The sequence below is a fragment of the Ostrinia furnacalis genome, unplaced genomic scaffold, assembly GCF_004193835.3.
Source record: "Ostrinia furnacalis isolate ACB-3 unplaced genomic scaffold, ASM419383v2 OfSCF2659, whole genome shotgun sequence".
Classification (NCBI taxonomy): domain Eukaryota; kingdom Metazoa; phylum Arthropoda; class Insecta; order Lepidoptera; family Crambidae; genus Ostrinia; species Ostrinia furnacalis.
The window spans coordinates 30,106-54,135 of NW_021132898.1; the positions used below are offsets into that span (position 1 = coordinate 30,106).

The window sequence follows — 24,030 nt, forward strand, 5'->3', positions numbered from 1 at the left end:
TTTACAAATTTGCCGCTAGTAGGCCATTCAATTTTTGCCGCCCCTACCTACTGACTTTTGAAATTCAATACGTTAGTTTAATCCCGTTATTAGTATGATTGTGAACTTAATGATATTTCTGTCAGTTACTAGATTATTATTGCAACCCGCTATGTAATGAAGAGTTTAATGTTGACCTAAAAACAGCAGTATGTATGTACTTATCCTAAGGTGGGCAAAGGCATGACCTAAAAATACACTATATGAACACAGACAAAAATTAATGTGTGGTCAGTAAACATTGTTTTTGGTAAATATTTTTTATTGGGCTTAACAGTTTTAAAAACAATAAAAACAATTTCTATTAAAATATAACATGTTAACAATTCAGTTAATGGTGACAGACAATGAGATCAAATTGATAAGTTTCACATTATTTTCTTGCGAGATTTTAAATTTGCAAAATCATTAATTATATTGACGTATGAAATCTTTTTCATAAGTTCTGACTCTATGCACAAAAGAGATAAAGCTTTACTTAATAGGCCAGAAAAATAAGATTTTAAATCGGAAATAATTCCTACAAAAGATTTTATTGCTTTAATGGCTTTATTGGTTGCCCATTAAGACTCTCCTAGGTTTTCGACTTCGACGGAGTTGTGTTAAGTGGTGGGGCCCCCCGAAAGGGGCACTTTTTAGGTTTTCCGGTTATACCGCATAAAGGGCTTACCCTATAGAAAAGTGGTCTTCCTGACGGTTGAAGGGCATTTAATCTTGCTTTAAATAAGACCAAATTCATATGTTTTGGACAAACCGTTCTCGTGCAAATGTTCGGCAAAGTAGAAAATATGTGTATAATTAATGACCCTCTCCACGTCCAATGGCTCGTTACCCGTAGGCTCCCAAGCCTTGTAAAGGGTCGCCTTAACCAGCGTATCCCTGTCAAGGCTCACGAGTTGGATTCGCTTATCCTTGTTCGTCCCAGCCGTTCGACCACGGGCTGGAAGACGTAGCATGGGCAGGCCTCCTACTAGGTGGACCGACGATCTGGTAAAGGTCGCGGGAAGAGCCTGGATGCGGGCAGAGCAGGACCGTTCATTGCGGAAAACCTTGAGGGAGGCAAAGGCCTCCCCCAAGGTTCGTATATCGATACCCAAGTAACACGTAATCTGTATATTCACTGAAGTTAAGATTAATTTACGTTTTAAAGTTAGACTATAACTTTAAATCAGTTTTGACTTAGTTTAAATGCTTTTGAGTAATTGGCTTATAATCATACTAAAACATTAATTACTTTTAATATACAGCACCTTTAACAGCATTTACACTAACACAAAGGTTAAAACCGTATATTAGTAAATAAGAAAACCTAATGCATNATTTCGACAATAACAGATATTTACTATTTATGTATTCGTCATTAGAGTGAACGAATAGCCCAAAAAAAGAAAATAGTTTTTTGAAAGGTTTTAATATGGCTTTTTTGTAACTTTTTGGACTAAAAGCCGTCATTATTATAAGCCATTTTATTGACACTTACCTCAAAGATTAATGCATTTCATTTTAATAATAAGAAATTGTCGTAGTTTTTTAATATCCGGTATCCGGCCGGATAGTAAATTTAGGCCGGATATCCGGCCTACCGGATAGTTACCGGATATCCGTTTCATCTCTAATAATTGCATCAATTATGCATCAACATAAACACAAATGATAACTTTCAATGCTTACAATACGTTTAGTATCCAAACAAAACACGCGCGCGGGAGGCCGGCTTCGCGTATAATAATATTTTATGCGGATTACGACTCTCAAATTTCAATGGGCAATGTCGGCACGAGAGTTAATTATTAGACAAGTGAATAGCGCACGGTAATTTCCCTAATGTGCGGTAATTCCCCTAATCAGTTCTCAAGGCGAGTGCCTACGCATATGTATTATTTGCGGGAATCCCCGAACTAACGATGACGTAATCATCATCTAGACCCCCCTACCCCCCCATGTCATCAAAATAAGCAAAACAGAGAATTGGTGCTTACGTAATACTTGAACGGCCCCCTAATTAGTTTCTTGGGCTAGAGGACATGTTGTTTCTGATTTACTATCTGTACTTATTTCACACTCACACTGTACTTATTATGTCACAAATAAAAGACGTAGGTATGTAATCTAACTAAGATAATAGGATATGTGTATCTTCTAAGATACCTGACATTTAGGTGCTTCGTCTACATAGAATGATTACCTACTTCTGTTAGCCTGTTACTACCTTCGAGGACCACAGGAGGCAGGGATATAAAAGCTCATGAATGATCTGGTAGTGAGTGAGGTCCTGGTACCTACTGAAAACTTAGAAAACTTTTCACCATGCACTTTTTGAGTTTTCTACATTTGCTTTAGAGGATCTCTCTCTAACGTGATCATGATAGAAGAAGAAGTGAATACAAAGAAGACATTCAATGGCCACGAAAGTTTAAACTTTGTTTTGTTTGTTCTTAACTTTTCTCAGGAATAACGATTTTGATATTGACTGATGAACAGATTTCGCGGTTCTGTGGAGGAGAAGTGGAGGCCATGTACCGAACGTTGGACAACAAAATGAACCGACGCGACCTCATAAAGGTAGCCGGAAGGCGTCGCTACCAACCGGCCATTGTGAAAATCATAGGCCTATGTTCAGCAGTGGACATCCTATGGCTGAAATGATGATGCTGATGAATAGATTCTCATACAAGAGACCAAATTAAGTGTCATCATGACCATGAAAATGACAATCTTGGTGTTTGACTAATAAACCACATAATTAGCAAAGTTTTCTCAAATTAATATCATTAATCTCAAAATGTGTTCCCACCACCGAAACGTAACCGCAACAAAAGCGCATGCATACGTTAATCTTCACATCGCAACATGGCGGCGGTTCGTTGACCCTAATGCATGCACATGCTGACTTACGAATTCAATTATGATCTAATCCAGATAAACGTACTGTAGTAGAATTTGCAATGGCAAGCTTCGTTGAATTAATCTGATTTGACACTGAGATTCGCTGAAAAAGCTACAAACATAAACTAAGTTTGATAATTAATATCTTTTTGTCTAATAACAAAGTAGAATTTTACCACCACCATTTATAACTCAAGAACTGCTGGACTAATTTAATTTTAATGATATCAGATTTATTGATAAAGGTAACAGGAAGATGCTGGATGCATTGCAGGCCTATGTTCAGCAGTGGACGTCCTGTGGCTTAAATAAATAATAATAAATAAATTCTTGGAAATTTTTACACTACGCTTCTAGTCCCAAACTAAGCAAAGCTTGTAATACTATGGGTACTAGACAACGGATATAAACATATAATACTTAAATACTTTCTTTTTTGTAAATACATACAATATACTTAGTAACACCCAGACCCATCACAGAAATTAAAATTCATCATTTCACTTTCTGCCCGGCCGGGAATCGAACCCCTCTCGGCATAGTAACTAGTCCGTTTCGAACCACTACACCAAACGGCCGCCAATGATGTCAAATGATGATGATAATGAGATTTATTGATGGATTCGTCTCTTGAATAGCAGAATAACTATACTTATTAAAATCACGTAAAAATTCAGGGAAAAAATCACTCAATCACCGTGTGAACGAAAAAGACGTCTGTTACTCTACGTAAAAATTAATGAACTAAGTAGGTGGTTCTCAAGAATCTTAACAGTAAAAGCTCGTACCTTGGGCTACAATTAATAAAGAATATTTTAAGGTTTTTGAACTTCGTGCGAACAAGCTATAAAAGGAAAAAATGTAAGCATGTGAATATTTAAGGGGGATACCACCTTGCCGCTTCAGATTTCCAATAAAATTTATCATGACGTAGTTATTTCACGAAGGGCACCTGCCTCAATTTAAGAAGTTTTCTTTTCTTAGTATTTCGACGCTGGTACATAAATTGAAGTCTGATTTTGCAATACAGGCAATTACGTTAGTGAAAATGATTGAACATCAAAAGTTAAATATCAAAACAAAGTGAGAAATATCTAGTACTTAATTCCAGTGATTCTTATCGATATTTTTATTTTAACGTCCTGAAAAAACTTTTCTTATCACTAAAGTGCCGGATAAATTCCAAAGACTTACAAATACCTAAGCCTACCATTAATGTTTTAATTTCATTAATTTTCCATTCCATTTCCCCGTCACTCCAAAGTGCTTACCTAAATGTTAGTCTAAAATTCCCTCGAAAAAGGAATCCAGACAACTTAAACACAATTTCCTGAAACGTTACTCGCTGGAGCGTGAAGCTCAAAATCGCGTTCCATTCCAAGAAATTCCATGCAGCGATTCAAGATTCTGGAATTCGGAATAATCGGATCGCTCGACGGCGCTCTTTAAAAATGCAAATGCAGAGATGCCGGGTTATTCGGCAAGGAATTCCGGTTTACTGTACACCTCGTAGATACGAATAAAATTCATAAAACTCATTTTATTTTTGCAAGTAGGCTTTTAAAAAGCTTTTACCCCAGTGTTAACCCTACCACTGCTTCGGGACAATAAATGGGCCAGTGCTGAGAAGAAGCAGCGCAAGAAACTCAATAAATGTTAAAGTTTTAATATTACGAGTGAGCACAAGTGGAAGTTTTATTTAAACTAAAAATAACTTGTACAAAAGTTCAAGCTTGAAGGCTGTACACGAGGGAAGCAGACCATTGTTTCTGTAAAACTTTGCTTTATTATTGTTTGTGAAGGCAGAACTGCGTCCAAGTCTCGTAAAATATACTAGTTAACTTAACTTTCTAACTTTACATAGACTTAATAAGTACTATGTACCAAAGAAAGACAAACAAACAGACCCATAAAGTTAACAGGCCTTTCTACCTGTAATTTTACTTTCATTATTATAGGAGTAAAAGTGAAAATAGATCTCATTGTATTTACAAAAATAATATTAAAGTAACTAAGTAGAGTCGTATCTTATGACTATGATTAAGAGCTTTGACTGAAATCCCAACTTCCCAAGTGAGAAAATAGCCTTTTTACCGGAGGATCCTATCCACAGAACCGAATACGAACTGTATAGTAAACAAAGTTAGACAAATCGATGGCCAAAAGCTCGCTGTTCAAAGATTCATGCGCAGAGGCACGGGGATGGATCCCTGAAAACTGAATCCCGCACAATGGCCGCGTGCATGCTGCGTCCCGTTACTTTGTTCGTCATTTGTCAGAGACAGTGACATTATGTAGACATTTGGGCTTTCTTTTTGGTTCAAGTTGAGGGTTAACAATGCGAGGCGTGCCATATGCAGCACATTAATATTCAAGTGATGGCACGTTTGCAAAATGATTTGTTAAATCTGGACATTGTAAAAGTTCATCAGAATGGAACTAGAGACGAATGTCAAATCGGACACTTAATCATAGCTTAGAAGCTTCCAGTAATTCTTTCAAAAACAAACAGTGGAAAAAATACCTGGTGGGAGGAGTACCAGGACACCATACATCGAGAGCGGTGTGATGATCACTTGTGCTTACATTAATGAACCTTTGTTTACCCCTTAATAGACGAAGAACAGACCACTAACGGAAACGATTTTCAACATACATGATAATGTACACCAGTCCTCGCTAATATGACTTTTGACGTCAAAGGCAGAAGGTCGTAAATGGTATTTGTAAACCTCGTTTGTCACAAGCATAGCTGGGCAATTCTGAGTCTTATTTAAATGGAAGCAAAATGTTTGGTGTTTGGTTTGCCAGCCTTTGTCGCAGTCACAATATTTGCCCAGCACACACCGCTCGGTATTCCCAGACAGTATTTTAGGAGTGTACACAGATCGACATTCTACTTTTGTGTGTTTTAGACCAGTTTTCATCTATGAGACTATACAAAAGTATTGTTATGACTGGCAAATTGAATTGAAAGTAAGTGGGCAACACTTAAATTAAGAATTTACTGGAAATATTCCTGTTATGGAAATTATTTTCGGGCATTAGATATAATTAAAAATTAGAAAAGTTTTGGCTAAGTCTGTCTGAGTCATGCATGAATGCCAAATGAGTAGGTGGGTAGACAGAATAATAATACATGAATTAAGAATTTTGCAGACAACATTGCCTAGTATAGATAGACCATTAAAATAAAACACGTTTCTGGTAAAAATCGCAGTTCTGGAGTCATAAAAGTAAGTCTAGCGTGCCATTTTTGGAACGCTCTGTTTGCAATTTAACCAATAAGTAGGTATGTCCTAATATTATTGTCTAGCGTTCCATTTGGGAAAAATTATAATATTATCTGTATCTCAGGCTGTCAGCCTGCGGTCTAGACTGGCCGCCGCCATTGCGGTATTGGGCAGATACATATAATTACAGTAGCATAACTAGGTAAGCTGTAAATCCTGGGCTGGACAGCTGCGCTCTCCATTAGTTACTGTGTTCTCTCAATGCCTGGATTATGGTTTGAGTAAATAGGGATTTACATAGATCTCGTCATCATCTGCTATTAGATATAACGCAGACTCCGTTTCGATCAGTTTGGAAAATAAGTAAAAGCTATCTTGCTCAACTGGCTCTCTGCCGTCACGGCTTACCTATACTGAGCAGATGCCATTTTGGTGCATGTTTCTTACTGTTTGGTTTTATTTTATCTATTTGTGATTTTATTTTGTATTTGTATCGAATAAATACTTTTTCTTTTTTTCTTTCTCTCTACCCCTCGGGGAAGCTATATTTTCTGTAAAAAATAACAGGTTGACTTGACAAAGGTGAGACGGTAAGTATTTTGCCACTTTTCAGCACTAGCCGATTGTTGTCTTTCGTAACGTGGTATGTACCTACTTACTAGCATTTATCTATACAGGGTGTCCCAAAAAGTAGTGTTAAGCCGAAGTCCAGAGGTAGAGCATCACCATAGCTGGGCACCGTTAATCAAATAGTTAACTTCGTTAATCGTTAAACCGTTACTAAGAAAATTAACTTCGTTAAACGTTAAAACGTTACATTTCGGAAGATTTAACGCAAGTTAACGTTAATCGTTAATCCGTTAACACGTGATAATAATAAAATTAAAAAAAAAAATGTATGCAAGGTTCGAATAATTTCGAAAGCTGGTATCGCGTATTCCTCTTTTATGTTTGCGCTACAAGCTTCCGAAATTATTTGAACCTTGCATAAGTACAATATTTTTTTCGTTTTAGGACAAATACTGCATTTCGGAAAAAAATCTTGTTTTTAAAAAAGTTTTTTTTTATTATAATTTTATTTTACACTTTTTAAGTAGGTATCTCAATCTTGGTACAATTACCTACAATACAATTTAGCACCAAAAGTGCTCGAAAAGACAAATCCAACAAACTCGATAAGTTTCCACCGTTTCGTATAGGAATTCCTATGGGCCACATCTTGACTCCATCATCAGGACCCTGGGCATCATCTAGTACCTACTACTAAAGTGCTCGAAAAGACAAATCCAACGAACCCAAATTCGAGATTCCGCCGTTTCATTTAGGAATTCCTATGGCCACCTCCTGACTCCATCATCAGACCAGCTCAATGGTACCATAAAATTGCATTGTCATCGTATTTACTTAGGTACCTACATAAGTATACCTAATTTTAAATTAACAACTTGAAAAAATCGAATTGCCTAAGGCGGGACTGGAACCCACGATCTACCGCTTGCCGGGCGACTGCTCTTCCAACTGAACTTAGACACTGGATGAACCAGTCGAAATGTTCAAGTGTCGTGGGTTCGAGACTCCCAAATCCGAGCAGTTAGATTTTTTCAAGTTGCTTATTTACTTAAGTTAAAATTTAGTTTGAGAAGCGACTCAATTCGGTAATAAATTTTAACAACGATAAATATAGAGAACTGGTCCAACTGGTCTTAAATTCAGTTGCAACATTTGTCCCACACATACTAACAAGTGAATGAAGTCAATATAAAGCTTGTAAATAAATAAATAAAATAGCATTTTTTATATCGTTGCGTTAGTGATCTGGTTACAAAAACTGTTGTTTTGGGTTCTGGAAGTTCTGGAAGCCCGAACGTACTTCTCAGAACGCGTTTTTCTACCGTTTTTCAGCGTGCCTGCTGTATCTTTTTGGTAAATAGTAGGTACTGGATTAACGATTAACGGACTTAGGATAATTTAACGGAAGTTAACGAGTCCGTTAACATTTTTTAAGGTTAACTTAAAAGTTAATCCGTTATTAGAAATGTTAACTTCGTTAATTAACGATTAACGGATTAACGAGTTAATTTATAGTTTTTTTACACTAATAGATTCTATTCAGGTAGAAAATAGCGTCTGAGCGCGTCATAATTCAATTGTATCGTCTGACTGCACGTACTCTATGAACAATTCTGACATAAAATCTATTGTCGAACAAAAGCTGGGTTGCACCATCTTACTTCAACTTTGACAAGCGTCAAAAGTCTGTCTAACTCCATACAAAAAACACGGGTTATCGCCAAAGCTACGGTCAAAGTTAGGTCACGTCAGGTGGTGCAACTCAGCCAAAGAAAAAATTCATTTTGATCGCTAATGTCAGTTTGCAGCGAGTGACACAACCTCCCCGTCTGAAGGCCAGCGGCCGACTGCCGCCCGCACCCCGCGAAGGCCCCCTCAACAGCAAAACGTTCGGAATTTATCAAAAGTAAAATTTATGAATGAAAGTAATGTTCGATTGAAAAACGCAACGTGTCATTTAAAGATTAAAGAATTCCCAATCTATTCGTTCAAAAATATTTTAAATTAACATAGCCGTTTTGGAGGAGTAGGGAATTTAAGTAAAAAATCGATGTCCCGTATTTATTTTTTTAATCCAAAACAAAGAGACTTAGCGAAAATTCAAACGTCACAAATGTAGTCCTTGAACTGTTGTATAACATATATTTTTTTCAACTATTTCTGTCCAGCAGTAACAGAGGAGTAGGCTTTACAAAATGCCCATTTGGCGCGGATTGAGGACTCTAATCGCCTTAATTACGCATTAATTAGCGATACTGACCGATGCGGGACAAATTAGGGATGTGCGTGTATAGATTTCATGTTACTTTACCGATAAATAGGCACTTTTCACTGTCTTGTTAATCTTAGCACACTCTGTAGGATATTAAGTTTGGTAGAGAACTTTCAACAAATTGGAATAGCAGAATTTAGATGGTCTTATCGCTAAAAGCTTCTGTTATGATCTTTGATCATAGACTTAATTGAATTTTTATTTAACATAATACGCTGTAGTATAAATTCAAGCCATTCTAGTCTAGAAATCAAGCTCTTTAGGGCATTTACACGCTACTACTACATTGTACAGTCAATAGCACATCAGGCTATACATTTTTGTTGCAAAATCGTACCTATCCATTACGACTAATAAGACGCCACAATGTTTACGTTGACGTGCCGTCATCTGTACAATAAGTAGGTAGTTTAACTAACCACAGAATAAAATCTTGTACTTATTTACTGGTAAGAAATTAGATATTCTGTGGTGTAACTTATCTGTGGTTCCGTTTACCAAAATATCGATCGATTTTATCATTTTCAAATGCAACCGCATCCCTAAATATTAATGGTTATGTTTGCGAAACGTCTCCCGAGAATTCACCACCCTGCTAACATATTCCAATCAACTAGAGTTTAAAATCCCACTACATAATTCGGCAGGATGATTCAGACGATCAGCTGACATTTCAAACCTTATACAGTTCAAATTATCGCATGGATTTTAATAAGTAGAGTGACCAAGTTGGCCACGATCTGCGGATTTTGGACACACACACCTGTGGTATGACTTGGATAGGGAACGTGTGAACTTTAATTCTATAAGCTTAAAGTTCAAACTGCTTTGAGGATTTGTGAGTGATCCCAAAGTGTTGTTTATTCATGTGATTTATGACAAAAGTGGACAACTCCTGGAGGGGTGTTTATTATTTGTCCAGGGTCTGTAGACTGTAGATAACGTTAAAGATAGGTACTTTTTCGTGATCACTTCGATATGCTGAACTAAGAAAGATGATTACACTTCCCTAGTGCATTTAACCCATTTTATAACAGGAAACATAGTTTTTTTAAAGCACTAACTTGTAAGGCTGAGTTGCACTACTTATACAGGGTGGAATTTTGTAATGCCACCTGGAGGGAAACTACTCTTAATACTGTAGATAGATTTTTTTTCTGAAAGAATACTTTCCTTTATTTTTGAAAAGAAAGAGAACTGCATTCAAAGATTTTCGAAAATTTACCTTTCATTTGATTAATCAAGTTTGTTGGAGACATTTCATCCTTATCGATGCAATAAAAATACAGGATGTAATTTTTAACAGATTTTAGTTGGTTCAAATCCCGGGTGTGTAAAGCAAATTTTTGGAATTCTTTGAATGCAGTTCTATTTCTTTTCAAAAATAAGGGAATGTTTTCTTTGAGGAAAAAATTATATCTACAATATTAAAAGTACTTTCCTTCCAGGTGGCATTACAAAATTCCACCCTGTATAGAGTTTATTGTATGGAGTTTGATAGATTTCTTACGTTTATTAAAGTGCAACCCAGCCTTCGTTTTACTTAAAATAATATGCAATAATCGCATTCATACGAACGTAAAGCAACTATACTCTAATGTATTGAAAATTTCGTATTAAAATCGCACTAAAACAGAAACCAACTCTTCCCGCGTACAAAGTCACTTTGCATTCCCTTTACGCAGTTCAAAACCTAGCCCTTAGAACTGCGCCCTCAGCTCCCCTTGCAATCATGGGGGCTCAATGCCATGCATCACCCTAAATTACTCACTTCTACCCTAGCACCCCTGGGGGGAAGGGGGAGGTTTTTTCCCCGGGAACAGGTGCACCCCGGTGCAATCGGAATTATAAAGGAAAATTTATAGGGGTTTGTTTACCCTCATTATCGGTCATTGGCCTTGGCGATTGGCAGAAATAACCGAGATTTTCCTTCGCTCTTTTCTTCTACAGCTCGCTAAAAGTATTTAATTATTACTAATTTGTTGTGTTTTCTTCTGGTACAGTCAGTGTGAAATAGTTCGACACTCAAAAGTAGCCAAAAATAAGGTTGTGTTGTCAACTTTATGGCCACTTTAGGTGTCATGAACTATTTGATGCTGACTATACCTACTTACTAATAACTGTTGTACAAAAATATGAGTAGGTAGGTATTTGGAGAAAATGTTAAGAATCTATTAATTGAAGATGAATAAGGTTTTTGTTACTTCCAATTTAACGCTAATTCGAATTTCGAACGAACTTCGCCGATTAAACAACCTTTTCAACTGTTTTCAACGAGTTTGATTCAAAACTGGTTCTTTTCATAAAATAGGGTAAGTGCGTTAGTTCTCGTCCAATTATCGGAGTTGCCAACTTTGTGATGCGAAATGAATATCTTAAAATACACTTACTCATATGTATCATATGTCATTATAGTCCTTATATAGTATACTTTACGTTAATATTATATGACAATAAGTTAATACCACGGGTTTTTTTATAAAAAATATTTTATGCAAAAGAGGCAATTTCACTAGTTTTCGTCCAAAAAAATCAGTTTTCGTCCTAGTGTACGCTATTTTTCGACCACTGTGTAGAAAAAAGGGTGCAGTTGAATTATTAACTTAAAACCAATTCAACAATACAGTAACTATGGATTGTGGTATATCATTTGAAAGGTAATTTTGTTAGCTTTCAAATGATATCAAAAAGATTTAAATAAGTTTCTTACCTAAATTTAGGAAAATATTGCATTAGGTCGAAGGACAAATGGACGAAAACTAATCTACAGGAATAGCTAATTTTGGTTTTCGTCCACCCCAGTGCTTGCTCATGACGTCATGGACGAAAACACAACAACGTTTAAAGCTGTTTTTTGTTTTCGTCCACATCTTTTTAACGGTTTTTATGGGTTTATCACTGTTAAAAAGTGGACGTAAACTAAAATGTTTAATGTAATAGCAATAAAGATCATATTGGAAGAAAAAACATTGTATTTTGTAGGTCCATTGAAGTAAAATGATTATTAAAAATATTAACTAGGTGTCAGGGTTTCCGTCCACGTGGACGAAAACCAAAATCTTGCAAAATTGTTATGCTAGTATTAGTCCACTTAATTATCTAAGATTTCTATACAAAAACTTTAATAAACCCTTAAAATAGTGTTTATTATGCTAATAATTAGACATATGTGCCAAAAACATTACGTAAAGTAGCTAAAACAGTAATTAAACATACCATGAAATTTCCCTACTGGCACGTTTTTTTTCTAACTTGACGACGTTTTCCATTCACCTGTGTGCAGCTGCAACTTCTGTAGATTTTTTTGGAGTTATTACTTGTCAAATTACATTTTGATGCAGACAGAACTGTTACTTAGATATTATAGATTGTAACAAGTCCAAACTTGCACGGAAAGTTATGTTTGTATTCTAATTTTCCGTATTTGTTTGTGGCAAGTCGGTCAAATGGACGAAAACAGGAGCTGGACGGAAAACCGGCGCAATTACCCTACTTTTGATTTAAATTAAGTTTGAAATGAATTTTTGTTCTCAAAGGAAAAACGGGATGTTCGTTCAGGCAAGCTGGATTCCATTCCATTTTAACTTGTTTTTTAAATTGTCAATTTCTCCGTTTTTTTCACCATGTACCGTGTGTTTGTATTATAAATTACCTAAGCTAATAAGGTATTACGTATTTATATTTTCATAAAAGTTTGGTAATTCATTAGTTTTCCTGAATAAAATTCTACCTACAAAATAAATATCAAAACCAGCAGAGCTAGGGTTGAAGAATTTCAACAATAGGTTTCCAAAGAAAGAGATAAGTATGGTATTGTCGCAAATCCTTACCTTTGTATCCACATCATGGAACGGCACAGCGAACCAAGGCTTCCCGATCAAGCTCCGGTGGAACCCGGCTTCTCTCTCCACCGGTCCTTCAGGGGTGCCAACATGCGCCCATAACACCACTTGCACTACCTTCAGCCTCGGATGCACTTTATTGTACACCTCCTCCAAACGCACGCCGAAATCGTCACTCTCATCGCTTATATTCGCGAAAGAAAAGTATATCCCACACACAGCACCCTCACCTTCCTCCACACAGTCAACCAAACCCTCCATGGTCGCCACATTCTCTAACTGGCCACTTTGACCCGATTTGACGAGCACTTTACCAAAAAGTTTTTCGCGCCAATCCATTTTCGAATTTGTACGAACGAACGAAATTCTTATGCCCGCATCATTCGCTCGCGATTCTTTTGTTTATTTTGGTTTCGCATCAACTGGTTCACAGATTCGCAACAAAATCGTATATTTCACACAATTTTGAAAAAAGAACGCGAATAGAATTTCTTGTTTTTTTTTTATAAAAGCGCGGTTGTTATTTTGGTTCGTTATGAAGGATGCGGGAGTAAGTTATTTTTAGCCGGGGCACGGAGTGCGCGCGGGCGGTCGCCCTCGGAGACAAAGGCAGACTGCAGCGGAGGCCGGAGGGCGAGTGAGGGTCCCTCAGACAGAGCAAACACTTTAACAGACAGTGAAAAATGCCGGTATGATGTTTGCATTACGTAATTTTGTAATATTGTTTTGTTTGGAAATCAATCGCCTAATGGACTTGGTGAGGGTTCGTGTTGGAGATGATTTCTTTATGAATTTCAATAACAGGTAGGTAATAAATTTTCATAAAAGCTATGATCAATATATTTTTGAAATTGATATGATAACGAAGCATTGCAGTTGCAGGATCTTGAACATCATAAGCATAAGTATTCTTGAGTCATTGCGGCAGGAACTGCGCTGCGCTTCGCGGACTTATTAATGAAATGTTGCTTTCAGCCTCTCAGCTAAGAAGTTGACTACTTTTCTGGGTTTTTTGTGCTAAAGCTAATAAACCTAGTTTTTTAAGTACGTTTATAAATAAAAATAAATGATTGTAACTTGCAGTTACAGCATGGTGAGACCAATGGCGTAATAGAAGGTGCGGCGCATCGTCCAGTCTTGGAGCGCGGGTACTGGATTCGATTCTAGATTGGACAGCTTAAAAATGACGATAAAACGCAGGTAGACTATAAATGTAATTGTGAAGCAGAGTGTACCAGCTAAGCAATGTGTTATAGCCTAAATCTTAACCAGAGCAAATCCTGGTAGAAAATAAATCTCATCTGAAACATTAACGAGCTGCGAATTCAACAAAACGTTCAAAAGCGCTGCGGTTCCGGGATGATTTACTCCGCTTTTATGAGAAATCAATAGGCTGGCTCGTGCGTCGAATCGCTTCATTTTGTTACGTTTTTAATTTACGGTCGTTTGTGTACATTAGTACATAGGTAGGTTACCTATTTGGCTCAATCACTCACGCAGAATTTACTTTCATTCTTTTACTTTTAAAAAAATATCAAGGCCGGATTCCTGTGCTTAAGTTACATTCTGTGGAATTACTATGGGAGATCCACAATAAAATTATTTTGTTATATGGATTTCATCTTTTGTCGAAGGTCTGTCTGTATAGACTTTTTTAAAACAAACAACAACAAGCGATTGCTTTTATTAGAACGATTTATGAAATTCAAAGGTTTACACAAAGCAAAAGCTGCGAACTTTTGCCGCCAAAAGACAAAAGTGATGATGCGGTCCAAGAAATAATAATGTTGATAATCGTTATGTCGTACACATATACGTGACATTATCAAAAATATTTTGGTGGACTTCATCTAAAATCTGTCAGTCATTGTCAGTGTCAATGTCACTTTCCGCCATTCTTGGCATTCTTGACAGATGTTGGACCGGCCGGCGTTGTTTGTTTGTTTTGTTTTCCAAAATGCAACATTTTCGAATGATTAAAGTCATTATTATTGCATATTGTAAGTCATAAATTAGATTAAATAAGTTGTTCTCCTCGGTGTTTAATTCTATTAAAGTAATAAATAATGGCAAAGAAAGTTGATCACATGGATTTGACCCAAGACGATTCAATTCCACTTGGTAAGTTAAATTTTAGTTAGGTAGTAAAAGTAGATAATAAATACTTTATTACATTTCTTTCCGACGACAAGCCCTGGCCTCCAGCTCAGGTCATTCAGTCATAAAATCTACATGATTTACTTGCAACTATAAACCTTTTTACCATCCTCATCTTAGATTAATACTAAGATCCTCACCCATTCAAGTTATAAAGAACTAGCTTTCCGCCCGCGGCTTCGCCTGCGTGGAGTTTTGTCTGTCACAGAAAAACTATATCGCGCGCGTCCCTGTTTTAAAAACCGGGATAAAAACTATCCTATGTCATTTCCCGGGACTCAAACTAACTCTATGCCAAATTTCATCAAAATCGGTTCAGTGGTTTAGGGGTGAAAGCAAGACAGACAGAGTTACTTTCGCATTCATTATATTAGTATAGATAGCAGTGTCTATTCTCAGATCTAATGTCTGAAGTCTTTATTTAATCTATCTTACCTTTTTGGTACAGATGATGATGAAGGCCTAACTGCTGTAAACATGCCCGGCACATCTAGAGCCCAGAAGACCAGGGGCAGGGGAAAAAGAAGGAGTGTTGGTAAGTTAACCCATCAAACCTCATGCGGTTGCATCATCACCAGTGGGCTGTGTGAGTTTACATCGATTAAAAATGTATGAAAATTTTATTTTTTGAAAGTTTCCCGCTAGGGGCTCTGTACAATCCGTCATACATTTAATGACATTTTTTGACGCGCTCACTAGTGAGTGAAAATAACTCACATAGCCCTCTGGTCATTTTTAGTTCCCACTGCAGGATCATGACTCTTTAATTTACCAGAGGCAAATGGAGAATTTGGCCTACACCCCCCACACTGGCCAGACGGGTTGGGGAGGCATATTACCATGAAACAATATTTTATTAACTATTGCATTTGTGTCGCATGCTATTTGTGGGAGAACTGTGCTTCTTGCATTTGCTTGTACTATGATATAGACGGTGGGCGCTGGTAGTGTGGTTGGGTACTTGTGCCGGCGTCACTAAGTGTAAATCTTAAGTAATTTTATCTATTTTAATATCTACATAATATTGATTTACCTATTGTGTCTCGATTTGGGGGACTTGAAGGGTTAATATAGTTCGAAAGATTAAAAGGGGATTGGGGGGAATAGAATTAGGTAAGTACGCTAATGATGATGATGAGATGATTAGCTAGTTGCTAATAATACTTTGTGGTGTAGGGAGTATGGAAAATACTGAGAATAAGAAAACAAAAGCCAGTAAGCAGTCTTTGAAAGAAAAGCAAGCAGCAGAAAAATTAGCAAAGAAAGCTGCAAATGAAATGAACAAGATTTACAAGCCTGGAGAGTGTATGAAGGTATATTATATTTACCCAAGACCTTATCTTTTCTTATTTAATATTATGTGAATTAGCTATAAGTAATTACTTTTTAATATTTATGTCAGCTCAGCATACTTATTTTTTTCATTTTGATACCAATGTTAGCATAGAAGGAAATCAAGCCTAAATATCAAAAGATTTCTGTCAGTTTTTCAAAGCTTGTTGCACCTGAACTCTTGATCCAGTTTTGACAAATTTTAGTATAGTGATAGGCAAGATCTAGTAAGGAATATATCATTGCAAAATTCCTCAATATGTCAGCTCAGAAAATCGACAATAATTGACATTTTCTGAGCTTAATTATTGATTCTTTATTGATTTTTAGCATATGAACATAGAGATCCATCCAACCCTCGCTGCCGAATGGTACATGGCCAATGTACAGACTGAGGCAGCAGCGGCGGGCGCGCGTATTGTTCCTGCCCCCGACCTATTCCATCCTGGACTTGTGGTGTGGACGCGGACTGTGCCACCGACGCTGTGCGACACGGGGGGAAATGTGAGTAAAATCATAAATATTTTATTCAGTTTTGATCAATATTTTGGAACTTATGAACGTGAAAAATAATAATAAAAAAAACAACCCTTAAGGAGCACTTTACATGTCTCCTATCTTTTAGGCCCTAGCAGTTTGTGATATTACTATACTATATCAGCAGTTGTATAGGATTGTATCAGCACTTAGTCTTCCGAAAAATTTTGATGCTTAGCAGACATTTTGCCGACAGTCTGATTAGGTTGCGGTAATTTTTTTTGACCATTTTATTTTGCCTACAAACACACTAGTGTTTGCTCTTTTCTAATGCACAGCAGTATTGTTTTTGATTGGAATACTATTCTATCTGATCCACTTTTGACCAGTTGTAGATTATTATTCTCTCTCGTGTTAATTATGAGGCCCGCCATACACATACAGCTTGAGCAATTAGCTATTTATAAACATACACGGACCACTCTTGCAGTTGTAGTCAATGAGGGCTATCTTTTTATACTTAACATTTGGTGGCAACACCCCTGGCGATTGACAGGACCTTAATTTACAGTGGCGCCATCTTGATGAGTGCAAATGCAATAGTCCTCCTACCACTTTAGCGCTCACCAATAGGCTAGTTGCCCAAAAAAATTTTTTTAGTCCGTAATGTTTAATATCATAAAATATTGGACACGTATATTTTTATTTGTCAATCTAACAAATAATTACATAGTTATGGTGCGTTGAAGTTGCGCACGACGTCACAACGTGCGGCATTTTTAAGCAAGCGTTGACGTCACGGGCCTCTTCTTATGAACTTTGGGGCGCTTTATCTCTTTAAATTTTCATTAGTTTGAAAAAGTGAAAAATACGTGTAGAGTATTTTTTGATAAGTTAACTGACGGACTAATTAAAACTCTTGCTTTTTGACCCAGGCAACATCCCCATTGGTGCCATTGTCTTCGTTACTAGCAAGTGACAGGACCTTACTCTACAGTGGCGCTAACTGGTGAGCGCTAAACGATAGCCCTCATTGAAATTTAGGTCCATGTCTACAAATATATTTTTTTATAGTGTTGTTCTGTCATAAAATTTCTCTTCCTCAGCTAGCGCTATCATCCAACAAGGAGGCGTGCGCGCGCGCGCTTTACGTCATCACAGCGGACGACATACACGAGCACGTGTCGGGGAAGACGCTCTCGCGACACGTCGGACAGCTGAGGGAGATGGTGGACAGGGAACTGACGCTGGTCGTGTTCGGGGCTAAGGACTTCTTCAAGTGAGTACACTTCACACCATACAATAATGCATGGTAAATTCAGTGAACTGCTCCTGAATCGAATGTACCTACTACTGCTATTTCTATTTATTTATATTAACCGGCAGACAGTGGTGACTGAGTTTGTTGCGGCGCTCCTTCTCAGCACTTGCCAAATGTTGGTCTCGAAGCGCTGGTAGGGTAAAAAGATTGTGAGACATGTAGAGGCTCCTTAAGAGCAAAATGACGATTTGTAAGAACTATTTATTAGTTTCAACAAATAAAGAAATTTTGACTTTGACACGGACTGATCAAAGATTTAATAAAATCCTTCTATTTTCTTCTGATAAATTACTTTGGCCTCCCCCAATGTTAAGCAGAGGACATCCTATGGCTGAGATGATGATGATGGAAATTACTTTGTGGGTAAATTGAAAGTTTACATTTCCCTGGGATATGTTTAGAATTAGAATCTGGAGCACATTATGAAGTCTTCACCACTATTACAAATATATTTTCATTTCAGAAAATCAGGACGCCAAACTGTAAATAGCAGGAAAATGACTGAACTGGAATTAGAAATGGCCATAACAGGCAAGCATGTTACTTTTTGATTCCTATGAGTACACTACACAGGGTTTAGATTGTCAATACATACTTTTTGCCTGCAGATTTGTTGGTGACCGCGAGCTGCGACACTGTGATGGTAGAAACGCCAAGTGAACTTGCGTTGCTTATTGTTCAATTCACGAAGGCCATCGCCGAGGCGCCACATAAGTAAGTGTTCCATGTTATACTCGACGCAGACTCGTGGCAGGCGGGGCCATAAGTAATTTTTGAAACAGAGATGCACACTTGCCAATATTTTGTAATTATTACGTAATATAAACAACGCTACGCCTGCCTCTGTGTGACGTCACCCATAACCAGTGTGAGTGCAAGAGAAAACGCGATATGCACTGTCTTATTATGACAACGCCTGTCATTAGTCTGCGCCGAGTATAGGAGGTAAAACCATTGCATTAGTATGATCACAGTAGATATATGAGCTAAAGCAGTACGGAAACTTAGCCCTTTCGGCGAGTTAAATACCTACACTTCAACTGAGTGTTAGGGTTGGCACTCATAATCTTTATAAAACTAATAAGGTTCTGACATACTTATTTATTAAAATGTTTATTTAGGTTTTTTAATTATCAAATACCTAATGGAATAAATTAATTGAGTAAGTAGTTAACAAAAAAATAAAACGTTAATTAGGTTCTATAATGATCGAATACATAATCGAATAAATTGATTAAGTACAATTAGAGGCCGCGGCCGGTAGAAGATATTCTATTCTCATAAATAAAATACCGGATACTTACTTTCACATAGCTATTGCCTCATTTTAAATACCTACAGTTCATCACTTAGTACAAAAGCGCGCGGAGCAAATTACTTTATCAAATAGAACACATAAATTGTTAAAAAGCGTAATTACGTAATTTAAAAAGAACTACGTATTACAAAATCAGATGTAAGCACTTTATTTAAAAAGTAATAAGTATTTAATCATTTTTACAATTCAGAATTATTACGAAGTTTAAAATATGAAAGTTCTGGTTTTGAAGATGCCGAGTTCAAGCAGCCGTATACTACTCAATACACTCGTGGCATGTTTTTAGGGTTCCGTAGCCAAAATGGCAAAAACGGAACCCTTATAGTTTCGTCATGTCCGTCTGTCCGTCTGTCCGTCTGTCCGTCTGTCACAGCCGATTTACTCGGAAACTATAAGTACTACAGTGATGAAATTTGATGGGAATATGTGTTGTATGAACCGCTACAAAATTATGACACTAAATAGTAAAAAAAAGAATTGGGGGTGGGGCCCCCCATACATGTAACTGAGGGATGAAAATTTTTTTTCGATGTACATACCCGTGTGGGGTATCAATGGAAAGGTCTTTTAAAATGATATAAAGTTTTCTAAAAAACATTTTTCTTAAAGTGAACGGTTTTTGAGATATCAGCTCTCAAAGTCGTAAAAAGTATGTCCCCCCCCCTCTATTTTTATAACTACGGGGTATAAAATTCTAAAAAAAATAGAGGTGATGCATGCTAATTAACTCTTTCAACGATTTTTGGTTTGATCAAAGTATCTCTTATAGTTTTTGAGATAGGTTGATTAAATTGACATAATAAGTTTATTATATTTGCTGCTACGGAACCCTTTGTGCGCGAGCCCGACTAGCACTTGGCCGGTTTTTTAAAAATACAGCGGACAGCGCATGCAATAAAATTATTATTAAAAACACAACGCGCGCGACACTCGCGACGGATGGACTGCGAGGTTCGCTTAGAGCCCGTGTAAAGCGTGCGTCTGTGTGCGTGAGTCTGATTTCGAGCGTTTGTATGAAGCTTCCGTACTGTTTGATTTATCTACTGTGGTATGATATAGTGATGACATGACACCCAGAACTACATTTGCCAATTTATTTTACCTTCAGGAACGCTAAGAAGTCGTGGGATGAACAGGCAGAGTTCTACATGAGAGGCGACAAGAAAAACAGCGTCACCGTGGACAAAGATGGTGAGTGATACGGGATACTTTCCTGTAATGTTTAATAAGGGATTTTTATGGGGATTCTACTGTGTTGGGTAAACTGGGACATCTTAGATAGAACGTTGTCCATTTTGCTTATAAAATAATTGCCTGTAAAGGAGACTGATGTTGATTTCACAACCAATCCCTAACTTTTAAGTGACTAATTTGAAAACAAAATTCCTGTTATGTGTTAACATAAGGGTCACTTAAAAATTGGGATTGATGGTGAAAACGGGCATGACACGTCTTATCTCCCTCGATAAATCGATTCTTTCACGTCAAAAAGCAGTTCAATATGGCGTCATACTGATTTGTGACGTCATCAGTTTCAGCCAATCTATTGTTTGATTGCCAATTTGTGTATATTCGATCTCACATCCCTCTATAAACTTTTGTTGTAACATAGTACCTATTCTATTACAAGTACAACGCCATAACGTAACGTTTCAGGTAACGGCTTAGCGCGGCTGTGGCAGCAGATCATCGCAGTCCTGCCGAATTCGAGCTTGGAGACTTCTCGGTCGCTGTGTGAGGAATTTAAATCGCCTCTCGCTTTGTATGAGGTAAGCGAATAAATTCAATTTTTTATAGTAATTAAAATAAACATGATCAATATGTTTTAATAGTAATTAAAAGTTTCGTTCGTTTTAATCAAATCATTTCCACTGTTGGATAAAGGCCACCCCAAGGAATAGAAATGGTGACACCACCAGTCAATTGACGTACTTTTTAAAACTGTCAAAACGAAACTCTCCCATAGGTTTTGTATGGCACTACAAGTAGGGATTGCAATCCAGCGGCGTTTTCAATCCAGCTGGATTCTTGCTGGATTCACCTGAATCCAGCTGAATCCAGCGCGGATCCAGCAAAATGTGGAACGCAAATAAAAAGACGACTTTTTTAAGTCTTTTTTTTTTATTAAGTAACTAGTTTTCCGCCCACGGCTTCGCCCGCGGGAAAAAGGGCTGTTTTTAGGGTTTTCCCAGAAATTGTTCGAATTTTTCTCGCCGTAAAAACCATCCTTGGACTTCAACGAACATTTAAAAAAATTGGTCCAGTCGTTGTTGAGGTCTGCGCTTACCAACACATTTTGCGATTCATTACTGAGAATGCGCTTTCGGTTTCCACACTAGTCGGTTTTAGGATCATTAAATTATGAATAGTAGAATGACCACGACCGCTCTGCCAAGAGCGTAACGAATAAGAAGAAATAGTCATACACCATAGATAAATGTTAACCTCGCACTCGTTCGGTCTCATATACACTCATTTCTTTTTTCAGTACCTTTTCGTAATCTAATTGACCACTTGGCTTTGGCTTTTGTTTATTAAAGTTCTCCTTCTCTCTTTTAAGTTCCATCTCAAGCTCTTGCCCTGAAGTCATTTTAACGAGTTCTGCGACATTATTTAGACCATTCTCTTCTAACTCCATGATATCTTTATCTTCTTGCACATTTTGTTTATTTACACGTTTTAACAAAGTCTTCATCTCCTGCCATATCGCATTCTTTTTTGGCAAAGGAAAATAGACAGTTTTTTTACTGCTTCTTCATACTTTTTTGGATTTTTCAATCACACTAACTAAAGTACCAGTAATTTCGGAGAGGCGCCGTTCAACGCACAAAACAACAGAACGGCAACGTCACCGCGCCGTTTTGAAATTTGCAAGAAAGGATTTTTTCCTGGCGGCTTGGTGACTGGAATTGAACCGCCACCGGTGCAGACGGAGAAGATGGTGAATTGTCTGCACGTGAAAAGAGGTTGTCCGGCTTGCAGAAATTTATATAAGTTACCGTTCCTTGTATGAAATTAAAAAATGTAAATAAAACAGCTCCCTCTCAATTGACACAATTTATTTTTATCTCGTATGCTCGTGTAAAGTTAACAATTACTATATTATAATAACTACTGTAATAGTGCCAATCTCAAGGGATTCAGGGTCGTTAATTAGGTTCGGTTTGGTGAATATTATTGCCACTACAAATTTCTTAAAACTCAGCCTAAATATTAAAAGACTCTAATAGTTAAGATAACTGCACGATGTCAGGTCGGAAAGACTCCTACTTGAAGGATGGAAAAGTGGGTACCTTGGAAGCCATGCGGTTATAAGCCGTTACCCTGAACGTTCCTCTCTTCTTCCGGGGTCCAACGGGTCTCGCACACTTTTAGGTTACAAGCAGCGTCCTCCACGGCCTCAAGCGTGCAGTGCCAGATGAAACTCTTGCATCCCTTTGACAGGTAAGCGTTCAAACTCTTGCAGAGACAGAGGTTTGATGACAAGGAGGAAATGCGAAGAGATCAGCATTTTAGAAAGGACAAATATTTGATACGAAATGAAGAGAAATTAAAATATATGAAATATCAAAATGTAAAATATGAAATCTATGAAATGTTTGAACTATAAGATATTGTGAAATATGAAATTATGAAATGTTTGAACTATAAGATATTGTGAAATATGAAATCTATGAAATTGTAAAATACGAAATTTGAAATCCCAGCATGAAGACCGTTCGCTAATCTGAGCTTCACTCACAGTCTTCAGCATCCCAATACCCTCAACCGAACAGGATTTAGGGAATTTCTGAAAGAAACCATCACATAAAATACCACGTACTGGAATACGAAAAATATCAATCACGAAAAATAAATAAATTCTCCGACGGGAACTTACCTCATGTGTGTTATTTTTATTTATTCATCAAGAAATTATCGTGGATGCATTTTGCACCACCCGATTTGAAATAAAAGGAATTACATTCCCGAAAATAATCAAATTGCGGTTGCGCACGATCGACAAATTCCTAAGTGATTTGACAGCTCCACTGACAGCCGCTCTGTCATAGACATCGCGATACGTTTCGTTTCGCCGTTTGAAAAAGTAAATACTGTACTAATAAAACCATGATGAAAACAATTTCCAGAACACTGAAAATATTCTATTTGAAAAATAGAATAATCAATATAAAAACACTAGGAAATGTTTCATCAAAATATATTTCAATTAACTGAGCAAAAAGCGCCATCTATTGCAAATTAATTCTAAATCACGCCAATAGATGTCGCTAGTGGTATCCAAAATCAGAATATTGAGAAGAAATATTAATTTGTGAAAAAACAGCAAACAAATTCCCCATCATAAATAAAAAGATTTTTTTTAAAACAAGCTCTTTTATGCTAATAATTTTGGTTTCATGACATGCTCCTAAAATTCATCACCTTATAAGAGGATTTTAGTTTTTATCTGCGAAACTTTTTAATAGTACGTTTCATGGTTTGGTAATTTAGGGAAGTTTATTTGCACTATGGTATCAATGTACTGAGTACCTATGCACCTTCAGTGGCAACAACAAGGTCTACTGGGTACCTATAGTCTT

The 24,030-nt window shown here is 37.1% G+C and overlaps 2 protein-coding genes and 1 long non-coding RNA gene across 3 annotated transcripts in view; 1 reads left to right on the top strand and 2 right to left on the bottom strand.

The window, feature by feature from the left end:
* The window catches only part of LOC114356120 (nucleoredoxin-like), a 35,849-nt gene extending 22,334 nt beyond the window's left edge, over positions 1-13,515 (bottom strand). Inside the window, exon 1 of the mRNA XM_028309213.1 lies at positions 12,831-13,515. Within this exon, the coding sequence (XP_028165014.1) occupies positions 12,831-13,181 (351 nt within the window). The 5' untranslated portion in view covers positions 13,182-13,515. The remainder of the gene's footprint in view (positions 1-12,830) is intronic.
* A 1,255-nt stretch (positions 13,516-14,770) lies between these two features.
* LOC114356118 (crossover junction endonuclease EME1-like) lies at positions 14,771-21,228 on the top strand. The gene is made up of 9 exons (XM_028309212.1): positions 14,771-14,963; positions 15,448-15,534; positions 16,176-16,312; positions 16,662-16,835; positions 17,915-18,087; positions 18,593-18,660; positions 18,738-18,843; positions 20,556-20,638; positions 21,104-21,228. The coding sequence occupies exons 1-9, from the start codon at positions 14,909-14,911 to the stop codon at positions 21,226-21,228; spliced, it is 1,008 nt and encodes a 335-aa protein (XP_028165013.1). The 5' UTR covers positions 14,771-14,908.
* A 1,291-nt stretch (positions 21,229-22,519) lies between these two features.
* LOC114356119 (uncharacterized) lies at positions 22,520-23,445 on the bottom strand. Its single transcript, XR_003656166.1, has 2 exons — positions 23,328-23,445; positions 22,520-23,237 (listed from the first exon to the last, which is right to left on the bottom strand). It is a non-coding gene; the product is annotated as an uncharacterized LOC114356119 (long non-coding RNA).
* Positions 23,446-24,030: the final 585 nt, after the last annotated feature.

Excerpts from the sequence above, each read along its gene's own strand:
- LOC114356118 (XM_028309212.1), top strand. The coding sequence starts at position 14,909 with ATGGCAAAGAAAGTTGATCACATGGATTTGACCCAAGACGATTCAATT. Across the intron at positions 15,535-16,175 it reads GGGAAAAAGAAGGAGTGTTG|GGAGTATGGAAAATACTGAG; the intron begins GTAAGTTAACCC and ends TTTGTGGTGTAG. Across the intron at positions 18,661-18,737 it reads ATTAGAAATGGCCATAACAG|ATTTGTTGGTGACCGCGAGC; the intron begins GCAAGCATGTTA and ends TTTTGCCTGCAG.